General features: G+C 40.4%; 1 protein-coding gene across 2 annotated transcripts; it reads right to left on the bottom strand.

Moving 5' to 3' along the window:
• Window positions 1–3,915: 3,915 nt before the first annotated feature.
• tmem168a (transmembrane protein 168a) lies at window positions 3,916–15,847 on the bottom strand. Of its 2 annotated transcripts, none has more exons than XM_044185581.1 (6): window positions 15,702–15,847; window positions 14,082–15,060; window positions 13,590–13,865; window positions 11,412–11,554; window positions 8,467–8,744; window positions 3,916–5,717 (listed from the first exon to the last, which is right to left on the bottom strand). In XM_044185581.1, exons 2-6 carry the CDS (start codon window positions 14,919–14,921, stop codon window positions 5,167–5,169), a joined length of 2,088 nt encoding a protein of 695 aa, XP_044041516.1. In that variant the 5' UTR covers window positions 14,922–15,060; window positions 15,702–15,847; the 3' UTR covers window positions 3,916–5,166. The 2 variants fall into 2 exon arrangements, with proteins under 2 accessions (XP_044041516.1, XP_044041517.1); XM_044185582.1 differs by having other exon boundaries at window positions 15,438–15,763.
• Between the last annotated feature and the right edge of the window lie 1,829 nt (window positions 15,848–17,676).

Genomic DNA, 17,676 nt, shown 5'->3' with positions numbered 1-17,676 from the left:
AAGCATAAAAGGAATAGTCAGAGATTTTGGGAAATACATTCATTCGCTTTCTTGCAGAGAATTAGATTAGAAGATCAATACCACTCTCATGTCTGTATGGTAAAGATGTAGCAGGGGTCGGCAGCCAGTTAGCTTAGCTTAGCATAAAGACTGGAAAAAGGGGTATAAGGGGTATGTGATAGTTAACACATACAGTTTATCTCGTTTGTTAAATCCGTCCAAAAACCGGTTCCTAGTCTTTATGATAAGCTAAGCTAAAAGGCTTCAGGCTCCAGTTTCATATTTACCGTACAGACATGAGCGTGAGAGCAATCTTCTCATCTAACTCTTTGCAAGAAAGCAAATAAGCATATTTTCCAAAATGTCGATCCATTCCTTAAGAGGTTTTTTGTGTTTGCAACTTTTTTCTGAAGAAATTCTCTTAGTAAGGTTTAGTCTTCAAAATAGCAGAAGTAATGTGCAAATGAGAGTAAATGACTTGATTGCACAATGAAATGTGTGAAATGTTTGTTGCTCAACAAACAACACTAAAAAAGGCTGTGTACTGAACTATTCCAACTCTCAGGTGACATAAAAAGATATTTCCCTTTAGCAGGAGAAGCCTGCTTTGGCTGATTTTGAAGATGACTGGGCTCCCAGTTGTGAGATCATAATAGGAAACTTATCTGTTTCACTAGCCTAGCTCAGCCTAGCCCTGTCCCATCTCAAACCAACTGTGACAACAAAGCTAATTACCGAACCTCTGATCCCACAGTGCTGACAGTCTTGTTAGCCTCCGATTTACACTTTTAATTGAATCAAGCATATCGGCATCATCTGGCTCATACTAAGTATATTTGGCTGCTTATAAGAGACAATATCCAGAGCAGTTCAGTTTGATTAAGGAAGGTTCAAAATCCATACTGATGACACACCTGGAAAAGGTCCTATTAACACCTCAGACTGTGTGATTAGATGTCATGGGCCCTTCATTTCTTCTACATGTGTTCACATTCTGATTCCAGTGTTAGCTGTGTGCATTTATATTGAGCATTAAGCTGAGTTTTTTCTATCATCCAGATAAGACAGTGAAGGGGTCTTTATGTGTTTATGGGGCCAAGATGACAACAGGACAAGGCAGCCCAGATGCTTGCCCACACAATACTGCACAAAATACACTTCATTCCTTTATCCTGCCATAATCTTGACCTTCACTTTACAAGAAGGCATTTATGTAATAACTGAGGATACAAGGTCTGCTTCACCCTTCCCCCCTTCTGCATCAACTTGAAAATCCTTGCCCAGAGTAACTCCAATCCTTGTACCATGAATAATCTCTTCACATCTCTGCCTTGAATTTGAAAATCTATACATTTTAGCTGATATTCTTATCTTGAAAGTGAATGTTGAGGGGATCAAAACTTCCAGTTAGAGCAGTACTTGATTCCTGCTGGAAAAGCCTGATCATGTTCATGTACACCAGATAAAAAACTAGTTTCATTCATTTCAGATTTATGCTTCTCGCTTTCCTGCCGAGAGTTAGATGAGAAGATTGATACCACTCCCACAACTGTACAGCAAATATGTAACTGCAGCCAGCTGCTGGTTAGCTTAGCTTAGCACAAATTGGAAACAAGCGGAATCAGCTTGCCTGGCTCTGTCCAGAGGTAACAAAATCTGCCAACTAGCACCTCTAAAGCTCACTAATTAGCACATTATATCTTGTTTGTTTAGAAATGACAATTTGCCGTTTTGCAGGGAGTTATGTGCAAGGGTATTTCTTGGCTGGAGTCTCCATGGCAACTGTAGAAATCGCATCCAAATACCTTTAGATAGAGCCAGCCTAGCTTTTTCCCATTTCCAGTCTTTATGCTAAGCTAAGCTACCCGGCGGGTGGCTCCAGCTACATATTTACCGTACAGACATCACAGTGGTATCAATTTTCTCATCCAACTCTCAGCGAGAAAGCGAAAAAGTGTATTTCCCAAAAATGTCAAACTATTCCTTGAACAATCCTTGTTCTCCTGAGAAGTATGGCCACATTTTCTTTTCCAACATCCTGGAAGGAAGTTAATCATGTGCAGCGTCCTGCCAAATAATGTACTGTCTGCTGCAAACTATCTGATAATAAATGACCATATGTATTTCAGAGAAAGTACTATGTTGAAAGAGAAGCCTGAGTGAGAACAGGCAGATTTTGGCAGCCTCTTCCAAAGGATTGTCTGCATAGTAGGGAGCGTTGCATGGTTAAAGAGCCACTAAACGCATCCTCAGCCCTTGTAATTTGAGATAATGACTTTGACATTTCAATGTCGGACCTACTGCGAGCCACAGCGAGCAGGCCTCCTGAAAAGCAGGGCACAAAAGTTGGAACAGTTATGCTGCTGAATCTGTAATCTCTCATCCCATTACTCCTTCTGTTTCAGGAGAGCAAGAGAAAAGGGGACATTCAGCATTTATGTATATATCTGGTTCTAGTACATTTAGCTCAAAATGGATGCCTTCTCAATGTCACTGAGTTGTTGAAGTGATGCAAGATGTCTAGGTTGAAAAATTGCAGCACACTATTTAACATTCATTTTAGCTTTAGAATCATAGAAAACAAATTATTTATCAAACCAAGTTTTCCCTGCAGAGTTCAGACATCCTTTAAGATAATAATGAATAGACCAATGGTTAAACACTAAATAAGGGGCCCAAAACATGGCTTAAGGAAGTTAAAATCGTATTCAAGAAAAATACATAAAATTGCCACCCCACTGTGCCTTCAAATGGATTTGAATAAGCAAAAGTAGAGGAACAGCTGATGTGTTTGCTGCTCCAGTCCCTGCACTAAAATTCAACTCTGGCTATAAAAGCACATTTATTTCCCCAAATAAATTGCAGGCAAGCGTCAGGCACATAACTTTGCCTGCATTAGAAGGTAACGCCCCATGACAGGCTGTAATTACCCACAGACGAGAGACTCAGCTGAAGAGAAATAGGAACAGAGAAAGGCAGTAGAGAATTGGTGTGTGTGGTTGTATGTATGCATGTATCTGTGTTGATGTGTGTGTTTGAGAGTGTGTGGCGGGCTCTGACTCAGCGCATCCACATGGGCCCTCAGAGGCGGCTGGCTCTTTTATTACCTAATCCAGTTTAGGAGATGAATCCAGCCCGTAATCAAATAATCTCATAAATGATTCCCACCATATATACACGAGTCCATGACTTTAGCTATAACCGCAGCTTGCAGGCAACAGCAATGTAAAAGAATGGCCACACAAGACAGCATTTACACTTGTCTCTTTTTCACCAATTGCCACTGTGAATATTCAGCTTATTGCTCATACCTGCCTAATGGTTTGATATTTACAGCAAGTTAAGAGTGGTGAAAGGTTGCTCTGGTTCATGCCATTTTTCTCCTCTGCTCTCCCTATCGCGTGTTATAGATGAAAGCTGATATGAAATGTTGCTTGTAATGTCAGCTTTCATCTTTCCAAGGTCTCCCCAAACCTTGCTCTGTGCCTAATAGCGCCCTTCAGGCATGAGCCAGGTCACAGCCCTGCTTTCTGAGACCAGTTAAATACCCAGCAGCGCCTTGGACACATGTCCAGCCAGGCACTGCGACTAACTGAGGTGAAAGCTCTGTGAGCAAATCCCTCAGAGATACTGTGTCATGTATTGTTTAATTTTCCCTTTACACTCTCTCATTTTTCTTCAGCTCACAATCCTAATATTTGCCAGGCAATGCTAGTGTTTCCACAGAGAAGAGTCTGTTTGTTCAGTGTCTGTAAAGCCAGCATGTTAAATGAGCCTGGCCGCTTGTCTGCCACCATGTCTTACTTTCTCCTTTCTATTCCCATTTATTGTTTTTCTCTTCTATTATTTACATTTAATCAGACTTGTCTGTTTGTATTCCCTCCATACATTTCTCATACAACTACTTCAGACAGCAATATTTAAATCAGTTTATTATCCAAGTTTAGTTTTGGCACATGGGGAATTGCATGTGGAAAATGCCACTTGACCTCTTGGAAACACCACAGTGAAACACAAACCTTAAGGCAGCAATCCACTCCAGAGTTTAGGGATGTGTGGGAGAGAGAGCCAACACAGCAAAACAAGTATGAAATAAAGGATGGTCATTATCAGTTCCTAAGGTCAGTGTAGCAATAAAAAGCATTGGGAGCTTCTTGATTTGTTGTTTTGCATGAGTTACTATTTCACAGCATGGCAAGGACAACAGCTACAGAACTTGAATGTACTGTGTTTTTATAAAGCAAAGGACTTCTTCAACTTGAATTAATTTGTGTAGATAAACAGGATGAGGCACAATACAGGGCCAGCGTCTAGTGATTATATACTACCTCACAGCCGATGCGTCTTTGTTTATTCAATTCAGGAGTCAATGCATATCTAAACTGTTCGAAAGTGATGAGGAAAAGATCCCACAGCAAGAGCGGCAGGTTGGCATGGTGGTTATACTGTCCCGTAACCAGAGGGTATGGAGTTCAGCCCCACAACAGTCATTTTGTCTATCTTGTTGAAAGGCTTTAGGAAGACACCGAGCCTCTCCCTGCTCACATAGTTTAAGTTAAGAGTGTGAGCTAAATCCTCTAAATATAAATAAGAGGCAAGGCGAGGGTGTGTGTGTGTATGTGTGTATATATATACACACATATACACACACACTTACATATAGAACATTAGGCATCCATATTACAGATGACCCCAAATCCAATTTCAAGGCACTTTAAGGCACTATATGTTGCTGTAAAAAAAAGAAGCCATGTTATAACAAAAAAAACCCTTTCCAAAGAAATAATATTCAAAAACAGTATTCAAAAACATAATAACACACGGCTCCGAAATATAAAAACTTATACAGAAACACACTATTTGGTCTTTATTTTTTTTTAACCTCATCCTTAAAAAAAAAAAAAACATAGTTATGTACTTAATATGGTTTTATCCATTGTAACTGTTTTTTAGATCACTATAGTGTTTTGCTGTAAAATCATCAGCACAATGTCTCTGCATCAGGAGTTGAACAACCTTTCTGACAGAAGGCCACATTTTACTTGGGGTTAAATCTGGTATTATAGGTGTAGAAGTATTCCTTTTCCTTTCTATAACCACCTCATAGCCCAGCTGTTAAAACACAAACTACCAGAGTCAAAATGTACATGTCAACTTCCCTCATTTCTAAGAGTGCACCAGTTTAATGCCCTGCCCAGTGTCCAGTACAGCTGGTGGGAACCAAGCTAGTTTACACCTCCTGAAGCAGCGCAGACAAACGCTACATAACCAAAACAGGTTGAGGCCACAGCACCAGTTGGAGAGGTGCACCATGGGATATGTAACCTTGGGAAAGTGGGTCTTCCAATGCTTGGCCACATCACTTCCAGTGGGCAGGTGAAGTGTGTAGTCGCTCCAGCGTTTGGACACGCCGTAGGCGGCCATCACAGTCCTTCCTTTTTCTGACCACTGAGTGTCGCTGTCTGGGTTGCAGTTAAACTCCACCCATTCGGAAGTGAACTCCCCAAGGAAGGGGATGTCTCCAGCTTCTGGGTCCACCCTGGCGGCGGACAGCTCAGCCCCCTGCACGGCTACATGGACGCCCTCCACCCTACGCACCTCCTTCACCCAGGGGAGGGAGTTTTCAGTATCCAGGACGAGGATGAGACGGGAGCAGTGGCCGGCGTTCTTCTCCTTCCACAACTCCAGCAACTGGGCCAGGTGGAGGCTCTCACCTCCTGCACCACAGAAGGTTAGATAGTGAGATGGAGAAGGTAGTGACAGAAAGAGGAGTGATGAAGTGTTGGGAAGAGAGAATGGAAAAGGAAGGGAGAGAATGATAAATCACTGTTTAAGTATGTACCCCTATGTTTTGTAGATTAAACTCTTTTTGAACTACACATCTCTGCGGAATGTGTCAGGTTCATTTGCATTTTTATGTTTTTACATAGCTAAAACTCCCTTATAGGAGATGTACAGTGGTGGTTATAGAGCCACCGTTGGTTCAGTGTTGTGTTCAAGGACATTTCAGCAGGACACAGGGCTGTTGATGGACACATTGGCTTTGCAGGGATCAACCCTGTCAACTTTCACTTGCGGGATTGTGTGTCTGTCTGTCTAACTGCTGTCATCACAACCACATAAACTGGACAAAGATGCCGTTTTCCAGATGGCAGATCCAAAGTACAAAGATCAGAGCTGTGGTACCTCGCCAACAGATGTACCGAATTATTTCTGTTACCTCAAAATCATCATTTATTATAGGAAAGTGCAATGTAAATAAGAGCTGATGAGAAAAATGACTCCTACTGCTGCTGGACATAGAGCAACTCCACCAAGGACTGATTTATATTTGCATAGGAAATTGGGCTCCTTCCACATGCCTAAAAATCTACAACAAGCCGTTTTGGAGACACTGCTGTTGCATTACTAAAGCAATTTGCAGGCATGTATCCACTGTGATCAACAGAGTAAAGACAATACACTTTAGGACTGCACAACACTGCCACACAAAGTCTTTATAACTGTAGGAATCAGAGTGACAATATGACTTGAAATCAGTGACTGTTCCCAATTTGGATTTCTGCCAAAACAAGCCCCACTTTTTCAAAATGTGTACAATTATCCACTGAACACCGACCGAAAATGTCCTTTCAGGATGGTGACACAGGGAAGTGATTATCTTTTCAATGGGGATTTTTTTTCTTCTTGTTTGCAGCAGCACGCAGAGATAATGTGTCAAGTAATCTCTGAACACAGGAGCTGGAGCCGACACGGTGTTAACCTGCTGTGATTCCCATTTCTGTTGAGGGAATGCTCGTGTCACAGCAGACCGTCTGCAACTTTCACAGAATCTTCTCTGCTGGAACCAAACTTCTGTGCCCAGTCCTTCACAGCAATTTGAACTCTTTTTGGCTTACTCGTCTGATCTGTGCAAATCGGACTCTGATTGACTGAGAGGAGGGGAAATGAAAAGGATGGAAATCAGACTGTAATGCAAATCCAGTTTGCAGGGAGAATACAATATCAACCAAATGCCATCTGACACAACAGCGCTGGAGAAAATACTACTTCAGTAATTACTAACTGTTTATTTGTGATAACTACTAGCCAACTTTGAAGAGATAAAACTGATATCCATCTTACTGATATCCACCTTACTGTTCATTGGGATGATTGAAGCTGGCAAATGTAAGCTTTTTGATGTTTACAAATACTGTTTTTGCTTGAGGCAACAGTGTGACTGTCAGCATCCTACAGGAACGCTTTCATAGATAAACCTGCTGTGAAAGCAACAGCAAAGACGTTTGAAAATGCAAAAATAAATGACTCTTGCTCTACATGAAAGTTAAAGTAACTGTGCTCATCTTCTTTAGTGAATTAAGATACTCAAATGTGATGTTCAATAATAAATCATGATGAAGCGTTTTTTTTTTTATTTAACACTATTTTTTATGCAAAAGACAGTATTTTTTTTTAATTCAATTGAACAGTCAATGTTTAGGTCAGTTTGGTCAAGCTTATATTTGTACTACTATCACTTGGAGTGATAGAAGCTGGACATTTCAGCCATTTATCCATTACTTTAAGTTATCTATTTTAACCATTTATCCAGTATTTTTAGCTAACAATGCAACTCTTCATAAATTACGTTTAACTATTTCAAATTGTATCCATTACTTGTAGCCATCCATTTGAACCACTTATCCACTACCTTTACCTTTATAATCATTTATCCAACAATATCAGCAATCTTAGAATTGTTGAAGAAATCTGAGGCACTCAAGAGGGTAGTGATTTAAAAAACCTTTAATATCTCATGGCTATTAAGTCATAGTAACAGTTAAATGACTAAAAAGCATTTAATAATATGACTAAATAGCCATGAGATATTAAAGGCTTTTTAAATCACTACCCTCTTGAGTGCCTCAGATTTCTTCAACAATTCTAAACTAGTAGGATCCCCAAACTGAAGACCACCAGAGGGACATCTTTTTTACACCCGAGCAGCACTCCATCCAGAACTGTTTAGTGACTGACTATTAGATACCTATTTCAACTGTTTCTCCATTATATTTACCTAACTATTTAACCTGTTTATTCGTTACTTTTAACTAACTACTTTTCACACACTTTCAATCTCAAAATGTAATGTCCAGGTGTTGCAGCTGACTAAATATGTGAATATATATTTGTTGCTGTATGCACTTTAATGTAAAGCACAGTGAGGCTACCTGTAATGAAATATGCTATATAAATAAAACTGCCTTGCTTTGCCTAGAATGGTAAGCACATGGTGGTATTGCAGTCAAATGAAAAATATCAGCGTCAGCTGAAATAAGCATGAAAATTACTGGTCTAAGTTTCAAGATTGGATCCCTAATACATCCACAGAAATTAAACGAATGAGTAAGAGAGGGGAATTAACTGTGAGGACTGATCATTTTCCAAGAAAGTAAAGAAAAAGCAAAATATGTGGGGTCTCACCTGCCAGAGCCCAAGCCCCGGTGCCTTTGTGTGTGTGCCCACTGTAGAAAATCAGATAGGTGTCATGACGGGGCCCGTCTGCTGTACGAAGCTCCATAAAGTTGCGCAGCTTTGTCAGCACAACCTCCAGCGTGACACCACTGGTGGAGTAGTCACAGCCGAACGTCTGGATCATGTGGTGGGAGAAGAGGCGCTGCACGTTGTTCAGCATACCTGTGGAGCGCAGGTTCAGCTGTTGTACCTGCTCAGGTGGTAGGAGAGTGGGCTGGCCATCAGCGCTGGACAGAAAACAGAGAGATGAGAGGATGTGAGAAAAACTCAGATGTTAATCTTTTTTTATCTACTCCGAGGGAGACGCGAGTTAGGTGGCTTGTCAGAAGCAGGGGTGGCAGAGAAAGACAGGGCGCAAGCAAACGAGAGATGAATGAGTGAGTTGATAGTTTGACACACCAGGGTGGAGTAGCTGTCTGCATCACCGGGGGAGAGAGGAGACAGAAAGCAGAGGATGAAAGGCGATGGGGAAAAGGAGAGCTGAAGGAAATGACATTAGCCTCAGGGATGTAAAGGGAGTCAGGAGTGAAAAGAAAGTAAGAAAATGGCTCAAAAGGAGGGGGTATAGAGAGGGGAATTGAGCAGGGTGACAAGAAATGAAAATGGGAACTGAGGTTAGTGAGTCACTGAGATAGTTGAGAGCAAAGTGATTTTATAAAAGTGTGCATGGATGCATGTGGCACAAAGCCCTGCCTGATATTAACAAGTAGATGATAACACACAAAGTCAAGGCTAGCAGCTCAGTGCAGCCATACATTTTCTTTCCATCTCTGGCCAAGCGGATGGCAAAGTCATAGTGCACTCTTATAGACATCTGCATAACTCTGCCATCATATTATACCCTGTGCCCCAATTATTAGCTTCAGTCTCACCTTGACAAGGACAGGTGGAAGTTTATCTTTATCTAATGTGGACACTCCTTGTGTTTAGCTAGCTTTTCATTGTATATTATTTTGTGTGCTTTTGAAGAATTAGATAAACAATTTTCTTTATATTTTGTAAAGACTATTTTTGGCATAATTTAAAAGCCTGCAATAAGGATATACTACATTTGCTTAGAAAATGACATGCTGCAACCTTTGCACGGCTTCGCAAGCTCACCGTTCGACTAAAACCCATGTGATCTTTTCAGATCTCATGGTGCCCAGGGTAGTGAAGTCTTGTAGTTTGAGATTCAGACCACATCTTCCACTGTTACACTCTCTCTTTCATCCTTAAAAAAAATCTTGTCTTTTTCGTCACAGCTCTCTCAGAGCTCCACCCCTCCCCTCTTACACAATTCCTTCCCTTCCTTTACTCTGTTTGTCCCTTTTACCAACACCCTCCCTCACTGTTTACAACCTCAGTCCTCTCCTTGTGTTTTCTTTCCCGTCCTCTCACCCTCCCTATTTTACCCTGCGTGCCTCCCCTTCTCACCTCTCTCTCTCTCTCTAATCTCCCTGTGGGGCTCTTGTCATTGTGAAAACATGATCTGCAGCCATCAAACAGCCGATTATACACTGCTGCATTCTCATCATGCTGTCAGTCCTCCCTATGGACTCTGCACATATGGCCTTGCATACAGAGCGTCCACAGCTCCAATAGTACATGGGCCTGCATCCAAAATCACCTGGAGAGTTAAACACCAGCAAGGTTGGTATCCCATCGGAATGCTAAAGCTAACCATCAGTTAAAAGGTTCAATATACACAGAGTGGTCATGAATATATATACCAGCCAAAAAATCTCCAAAGGCAAGATTTCAAGACCCCCGACGGGCTCTCGAAGATGGAAACACTAACGTATAACTGACAGCTAGCTTCTGCTGTTTAGGTGGAGACGTGTCGGCATCATCAAAACTAACTAGGCTATTTAAAATACACTTGGCCGAGTGAGAGGGCATTGGGTGAGGCAGCAGCAGCTAATGGCTAACTGCTCCAGCTGAACAACTTAGTATGCTGCAGAGGGAGCCCTGGAATGATCCCTTAAGGGCCCAAACATTAGCGGCATGTTTATGCATAGTTATTGGCCTATTTATCCAGTTGGTTTTGTGTTAACTGAGGAGGGAGTTGGAATGAGTTATTACATTTACCAGCGCCTGGGATGCCTAGAAAGGCTTTGACGTGGGGCATAGTGGGTCCAGTGTGTGTTTATATGTGTAAATGCGGTGTGTTTTGCTGCTGTGTAGTCTGTGTGTGTTGTGATTAGTTGAGTATGTAGACTGTCAAACAAAGTCATGCATAACTGGCAAGTAAATAGGTAAATCGCTGCAAGGTAGGAGTGCATATACTTGTGATAGAGACCTTAACAAAATGTTAAACATTCAAGAGTACTACAGAAATGATTACTCAATTACTTTTTAGTCAATAATTAATCTGCAATTACACTGATAATTGATTAATTAAAAACTACTAATTAATTAATAAACCCCCCCACCACACACATTTTCTCTGGTTGCAGCTTATTTGTGAGGTTTTGTCTATTCTTTGTCTTATACAATAGTAAACTATATTTTTGGGTTTTGGACTGTTGGTCAGAACGTCTAGAGGACAGCACCATGGGCTTTATGAAATTGTGACAGGCATATTTTACTATTTTCTAACATTTTATAGATTGAATGATTAATAAAGCGAAGCCTGCAAGCTAGTTCAGGCAGCCCAACTCGAGTCGCAATGACACTCACATGCCATACTCCTCTCTTTGCATCATAAATCCAACGCACCCTTTTAATCATGACGGTGTGCTTAAGCTGTCATTGCTGATCACTCTTTTGCTGCATGCCTGCTGCCGCACCACTCGCCTGAAAGCTATGCTGTTGCTTGCTGCTACAGCAAATGGTAATTGAAGTCTATGCAAGTTTGTCTGTGTTAGTCTGTATGCATGTCTATATTCCTGTGTCTCCTCTCTCTTCAGTACCTGCAGTAAGCAGTAGGTATGACCAAGGCGTAGCCAACACAGGTTCCCCCCAGGCAGCTGCCCAGCTCGTGGAACAAGCCGTGGGCCAGAGACTCCAAAGGCAGCACCACCAGCAGAGCACTGAGAAAGAGACCGTTGGAGGGCTGCAAAAAGCGAAAGAATCAGAGTCACTTTCATTCATCACTTACAGCTTGGACCGAAGCAATCAGACCCAGTAAATTGGTGGTGACACTTTGCAAGACAGTTATACAATATGGGACAGACACAGTGTTATTGCTGCAGGACAAAACATGACAGGACCTAACTAAATGGAGACACAATGCAGTTTATGACAGCAGACTAAACATACATCACAAGGATCCATTAAGAACAGAATAATTACTACAATGTTTGATTCTGTACATTCTGGCTAGGCTTGACCCTGTAGAATTTACTCAAGTACTGTACTTAAGTACAATTTTGAGGTACTTGTACTTTTCTGAAGTATTTCAATTTTCTGCTACTTTATACTTCAACTCCACTACATTTCAGAGGGAAATATTATAGTTTTTACTTCACTACATTTCATTGACAACTTTTACTTTTACTAGTTACTTTCCAGATTCAGCTTAATAATACAACATATAATCAACAAATAAGTAACTGTATTATTATATCAAGAAGACTTTATTGATCCCTGGGAGGAAATTCACAAGTTACCCGGCAGCATTTATATAGTAATTAAAATTAGCTCCAGCTTTACCAGCTGCAACATTAAACTGATGATCAGTATATTTTGATGCAAATACTTAAAATGTAACATTGTGAATGCAGGACTTTTGCCTGTAACAGAGTATTTGTACTCTGTGGTATTGCAACTTTTACTTAGGTAAAAGATTTGAGTACTTCTTCCACCACTGCAAATACATAATACCATGTAATGACATAAAACACATCTTGTGCTACAAAGCACTGTTAGGCTTTAAGTGCAACCAATTTTTCACCGTGATGGTACACAATGCAATTTAGCATCGGCAAAAAGCCACTGTGATTTCATAGCATGGCAATGTATCTGAGAATGCAAATCAATACCTCCATGGTTAAGTGGAACCACACTTGAGTTTGCAGAATATATTGAACTGCCTAGGGTATGCCTGAGTTGAAAAATGTGTTACACCCATTCTTTGAACTTTTATGAAGTTGTATACCCCTAAAATGTATTATACTCTCCTCTCCAGGAGAGGACCCCAAGCTGTGGGAGTAGGGGGATGCTCATGAGCTGACTTCCGATTAGGGAAGTCATTACTATACAATTGCACAAAAGCACTATTCTGCTTTTCAGTCAATCCACACTTTCAAATGCATTTCCACGCAGACTTTTAAAAGGAAAATATAATACACACAATATAAATAATATCTATTTCAACAGAAAGCAGTAAATCTAATGTAACACCCCAAACTGTGGCCTTAAACATTTGCATAGAGTTGAATCAACACCTTTCTTGCTGAGACTGCATTAAATTGTACTGCCATCGCTGTTATTTTGTGTGTGCATGAGAGTTACATGGATTTAAGTGGTTTACCACATAGAGCACAGGCAAATAAAAAGCTGTAAAACATCAAAAACCACTCACAAGAGCAACACACACTAACTTTCTCATATGTGAGTGCAGACAGCTGCCACTTTCTCAGGCAAATTTGCAACTGACATCAACAATGTGCGGATCTCAAATTAGGGCTCAGGCCCATGAGACTCTTACACAGTAAACGTCTAATAAGGCTAAATAAGTTATTGCTGCTCTTTATGCAAGTAGATAGAGATATTAAAGTGCTAATTAAATTGGTTCCGCATGAGAGCAGAAGTGCCTCGGCTTGGGGAGCAACTACTAACGACACACTGCCACTAGCATCTCTCTCCTGAGTTTATAACATGGGTGTATGATGTTTATAGAGATCTTGTCATGAAACCCAAAGTGTAAGAGGAAGAATTAGAGCAGGGCCCTTTCTCAGCAATAAAACATGACTATAATGATGCTTGCTATGCTATTAGAAATGTTCACTGCATAAAATATATGCTATGGGACAATGAACAAAATACCGTTTAACTTTAGATGCTTTGTAAACTTGGCTATAATAATTTCTGATGGTAATATTTCTGATATGAGTTAAAGTAGTAGTAATCTCTCTTGTGTCTCCTACCTGCCAGGACACAGCCCCCAGTATGACCGTTGACAGCATACTAAAGAATACCAGACGTTCTGAAATGAGGCAGAAGTGTCGGATGCCCCTGGAGGCCATGACTTGGTTGAGACTCCGGCTACTGGATCGCTGGGCCCGCCAGGTCTTCTGACACTCACTCAACTTTGTGTGGAAGCCCCATATTGTGATCAGCAGAATTATGTGGCAGATGGACCAGAAAAGGCCAAACAGGCAGAAGCCTGGGATCACCAGATACCACAGCTCCAAGTGGCCAAGCTATGTAAGGCAAGAGAAAAGTGTCATTAAACACAGCCTTAAATTTTGTAACTAAGCTATACAAAACACGGTATCATCATTCAAAAAAACTGTTTCAAAAGGGTTACAAATTGTAAGAAATGATTGAGTTCCAAAGTCACACAGAAGCCCTAAAGATTCACATAATGGAAATGGCAATTTTTTCACGAGACAATTTTTGCAAAATGCTGAGTGTACCTTTAAGGCAGCCAGGACAAAGAAGGCCAGCTCAGTCAGACTCAGAGGCAGCAGGGACAGCCTCCTCCACACCTTTCCCAGGGAGAGCACTGGTATCCAGCGTTCGCTGGACCCCAGCCCACTGAAGTACACATCCAACACTGGCTCACACAGCAGCCTGCCCAGGTAGCAGCATAAGGCATAAGGGTTGGCTGTGATGCTTAGGGCCTGGAAGAACACAAGAGAGGTAACCAAGGAAAAACTGACCAGGTTGGGCAAAGCCAGGAGGGATTTCATCTTCAGGTCTACAATGAGAGCCCCCAGGGCCACAACCAAGCCTATTATGGCCACTGACTTGTGAAGAAGCATGGTAGTGCTGGCAATGCCAAATCCCAGGAGCTCCAACAGCTCAGCTGATGTTAGCAAGGTGGGTTTGTAACGGATGGAGCTGCATATTCGCTCAGTTACAGCCCATAATGTTTTCATGATTATACTGGCTAAGAGGAGATAGTTGGCAACCAGTTCCTTGACATTTGAATCCAAGGCGGGGCTGTTGAGGAAGCAAAGAAGGCCGAGCAAAAAGCCAAACCACAAATGGAACAAGCTGAGACTGGCTTTCTCCATAGCAAAGTAGTAATGGAGGATGCTGGCTATCCCCAGGACAAAGAGGCCAAGGATGAAGATGACCAGAATCATTGGCTCACTTGTGACCTCCCAGCGTACGTACATGCCAACGCATACCGCCACAAGGAGGTTGACGCTGGACAGGTAACCGAGGCAACGCACTGATGTAAACATGTCCACCTCCTTGGGTCCATCGACTGTCAGCTCCTCTTCCTCTTCCTCTTCCTCCCGAGCCATGACTGACTTGAAAACAACTTATCCAAATGCAGTTGAAGTCTCTGACAGTAAATTTCCTTCAGTCACCTTCCCTAGACTTGCACAGAAGGTTTGCAAATGGAGGACTATGCCTCTTGATGACATTCTCTGAAATCAACCCCTGTGAACAAATCAAAAAGCAGTGAAACTCAAGTTAACAAGTATCAATCCGTCCATTCGTCAGGCAATCCAAACTTATACATAGTACACTTCTTAGTTACTCATGTCCAGATGAATTAGTAAATACTCATTAACTTAGTTAACGCTAATGTGAGCACAACAGTAGAATACGAATGAGCAGTTTTATCGTAATTTACAAATTCCTGACCTTATAAAATGGCTTAATAGGAGAATACAATGGCTAAGAATAAGCTAAGAATACCTTAGCAGAATAAGCAGTGTGATTTGCTAGACTTAATAATAATAACAATAATAATGATAATAGGGTTAACGCACAGTGATAAGCAGCAAGACAGTCGAGATAAACGTCTCAAATACCTTGACAACATATCAATAAAATAAAACAATGACTGCGGCCCTGCTGTCAGTTTGTGACGATGTGGCAGCGCAACGAAGTTTGCTAACTTCCATAGCCTCCCTGCTGACTTTTCGTTCACGGTTAGCTAACTCGCTGGTTAACGTTTAAATGCTGTCTCTTTAACTGTCAAAAGAACAGGTAGTAGCCCTTGCACAAACTTCAAAGTGAACACTGTAAAAAAAAATAATAGTAGGTAATGTCTATGTCGTCAAAATGTTGCTTACATGTTGTTTGTTTGTTTGGATGGATGACAGCGGCTACACTTCCGGATTCCAAAGTACGGCATCTCGCAAGTGTCCAAATAGTCAAGGTTTCGCTTTTCAGGCTGGAAACAGCGATGTGATTTTACACTACGTACATGAATCACCGAAAACGTAACTTGACATAAAACTGTAGAAACTCAAAAAGCGTCCAACAGTAATGCGGTGGCAGAAAAACTAAATGTCTTATTTCTTTCGATGATGCTTTATCCAGTTTGTTTACATTCTGCTTTGCTGATTTCACGAGTCCACGTGTGGAGAAAGTAGATGCAGTATGGCATGTGGTGAATGTATATGGACAAACATAAGTAACTAACTAAATACCACAATAATCAGAAGAGCTTAATAATATATTTCACAATACTGTATCTGCTTAGGTGTTAAGTCACACAAGAATTTGGTTTGATGTTCATGGAATACGTGATAATGAAGAGCAGCTAACATATTCTGCTGGATTTAAGACTCAAGTATTAAAAAATCAGTCTGGGCAAATCATTGCCCGATCAATAGCTTTGCATTGTTAATTTGCATTTTAAAATTGTGGATAAATATTAATAATTAAAAAAAAATACACAATATGATATGATATTGATAACATATTGGCTGGACCTAGCATTATTATATCTTTAAACAAAGGGTATTCAATTTTCTTTCACCTTGTCATTTTGAAATTGCCAACTCATTTTAAAATGTTTATTAACTCAAAAAGATACAAACAGAAAAACAAAAGATACACAATACTGACAATTAACAAACAAGTGAGTCCTACCATTCTACCATTTCTAACTCCCTCCAAACAAATTTACAAACCTAAACCCACCCTTTACTAATGCACCCTTCCAACAATATCAATCATACACGTATTACTATCCTTCAATTTTCACTGTACTTTCATTTACAGCACAGGTAACATGCAATGTTAATACTGTAAAGCAGCACTGACAGGAAAGGAAGACAACAGTTATTAGCCTAAATCAGAAATAAGAAAAATAAATAAATACAAATGGGGGACTTGGACCTTTTATTTTTAAAATGTATTTATAGTGAAGTGCTTTTCCACTGATGCCCATATTTCAGTGCATTCTCTCTGATTATTTTGCAGTCTAAAGGCTACCTTTTCCAACTTAATCATTTCTATTGCTTCAGTGATCCATTCTTTCTGAGTTGGTGTATTTAAAGCAATCCAGTTATTCATGATTACCTTCTTTGTGACCATACATAAGGAGAGAAAGATATTTTTATTCTTTGAAGATACTCTGCTGAAGTTATGCAAATCTCCCAAAATACATGATTGTGGTGCGAGTGGAATGGCTATATTAGTGTGGCTCATCGCTTGCTTAGTTATACCAAACCAAAGCTCTTTCATTTTATTGCAGTCCCACAACAGATGGAGCAGAGTTCCTTCAGCAGCACCACATTTTGTACATTTACTGTCATCCCTTAAGCCCATTTTGTATAGCTGTGACGGGGTGTAATATAATCTGTTAAGTATTTTAAATTGCCTTAGTTTGTTTTTTTTCCAGCAGAAGGGCTGCCTTGTGTTTTTCCATATATCATTCCAGGACACATCATCCTCTAGTTTATGAAGGTCCCAGATTCCATTTCATTGCACAAGTCTTACATTGATTGTTGGTGCTTTTGTTTAATATTGTATAAAACATTTTAACTATATTTTTATTCAACAAATGGTTAAAAATTATGTTTTATAATTTGTGTGTGTGTCAATGTTAAATTTGTTTATGGGAATATTCTTTTTAATAGAATGCTGTAAAGTGATGTGATTTAAGTATTCACTTTTTGGGATATTATGCTCAATGATTAATTCATTAAAAGGTCTTAAAACAGTTATTAGAGAATATGTGATAGAGCTTAGTGATACCATTGTCTTTCCATTTATTCCATTTTATAACCTTTTTGTTTACTGTTATATTTGAGTTCT

Source organism: Siniperca chuatsi, linkage group LG23 (assembly GCF_020085105.1).
Source record: "Siniperca chuatsi isolate FFG_IHB_CAS linkage group LG23, ASM2008510v1, whole genome shotgun sequence".
Classification (NCBI taxonomy): Eukaryota; Metazoa; Chordata; class Actinopteri; order Centrarchiformes; family Sinipercidae; genus Siniperca; species Siniperca chuatsi.
The sequence above is the reverse complement of the archived record's forward strand: the minus strand, read 5'-3'. Positions and strand labels throughout refer to the sequence as shown.

What these genes read in the sequence shown, in the direction of transcription:
- tmem168a (XM_044185581.1), bottom strand. Translation starts at nt 14,921, where the DNA reads ATGGCTCGGGAGGAAGAGGAAGAGGAAGAGGAGCTGACAGTCGATGGA. An exon ending in TGGGGGCTGTGTCCTGGCAG is followed by an intron (nt 11,555 to 13,589) that starts GTAGGAGACACA and finishes CGCTTTTTGCAG; the next exon opens with CCCTCCAACGGTCTCTTTCT. An exon ending in ATACCTACTGCTTACTGCAG is followed by an intron (nt 8,745 to 11,411) that starts GTACTGAAGAGA and finishes TTTTCTGTCCAG; the next exon opens with CGCTGATGGCCAGCCCACTC.